General features: G+C 70.2%; 1 protein-coding gene across 1 annotated transcript in view; it reads left to right on the forward strand.

Moving 5' to 3' along the window:
* Positions 1-6: 6 nt before the first annotated feature.
* Positions 7-282, forward strand: part of DTD1 (D-tyrosyl-tRNA deacylase 1) — a 16324-nt gene continuing 16048 nt past the window's right edge. The window contains exon 1 of the mRNA XM_010136413.1: positions 7-72. Coding sequence (XP_010134715.1) covers positions 30-72 — 43 coding nt within the window. The 5' untranslated portion in view covers positions 7-29. The remainder of the gene's footprint in view (positions 73-282) is intronic.

Here is a 282-nt window from a genome sequence, read left to right on the forward strand (position 1 = left end):
CCGGCCCTGCGCTGCGCGGCCGCGCCACCATGAAGGCCATCGTCCAGCGGGTGGCCCAGGCCAGTGTCACAGGTCAGTGCGCCAACAGCGGGAGGGTCACCGGGGCCGAGGGACCTTCCCCTTCCTCCGACCGGGCCTTTCTTCCCCGCCTCGCTCCCCCGCAGCGGCCTCCAAAGGCCCCTCAGCGCCTCTCCCCTCAGTGCTGTCCCTTCCTCGCGTTGCCGCTGTGTGTGTGTGTGTGTGGGGGGGGCAGCTCCTTCCACCGCCGTTTTTACAGCCAAC

The sequence above is a fragment of the Buceros rhinoceros genome, unplaced genomic scaffold, assembly GCF_000710305.1.
Source record: "Buceros rhinoceros silvestris isolate BGI_N320 unplaced genomic scaffold, ASM71030v1 scaffold6730, whole genome shotgun sequence".
Lineage (NCBI taxonomy): Eukaryota > Metazoa > Chordata > Aves > Bucerotiformes > Bucerotidae > Buceros > Buceros rhinoceros.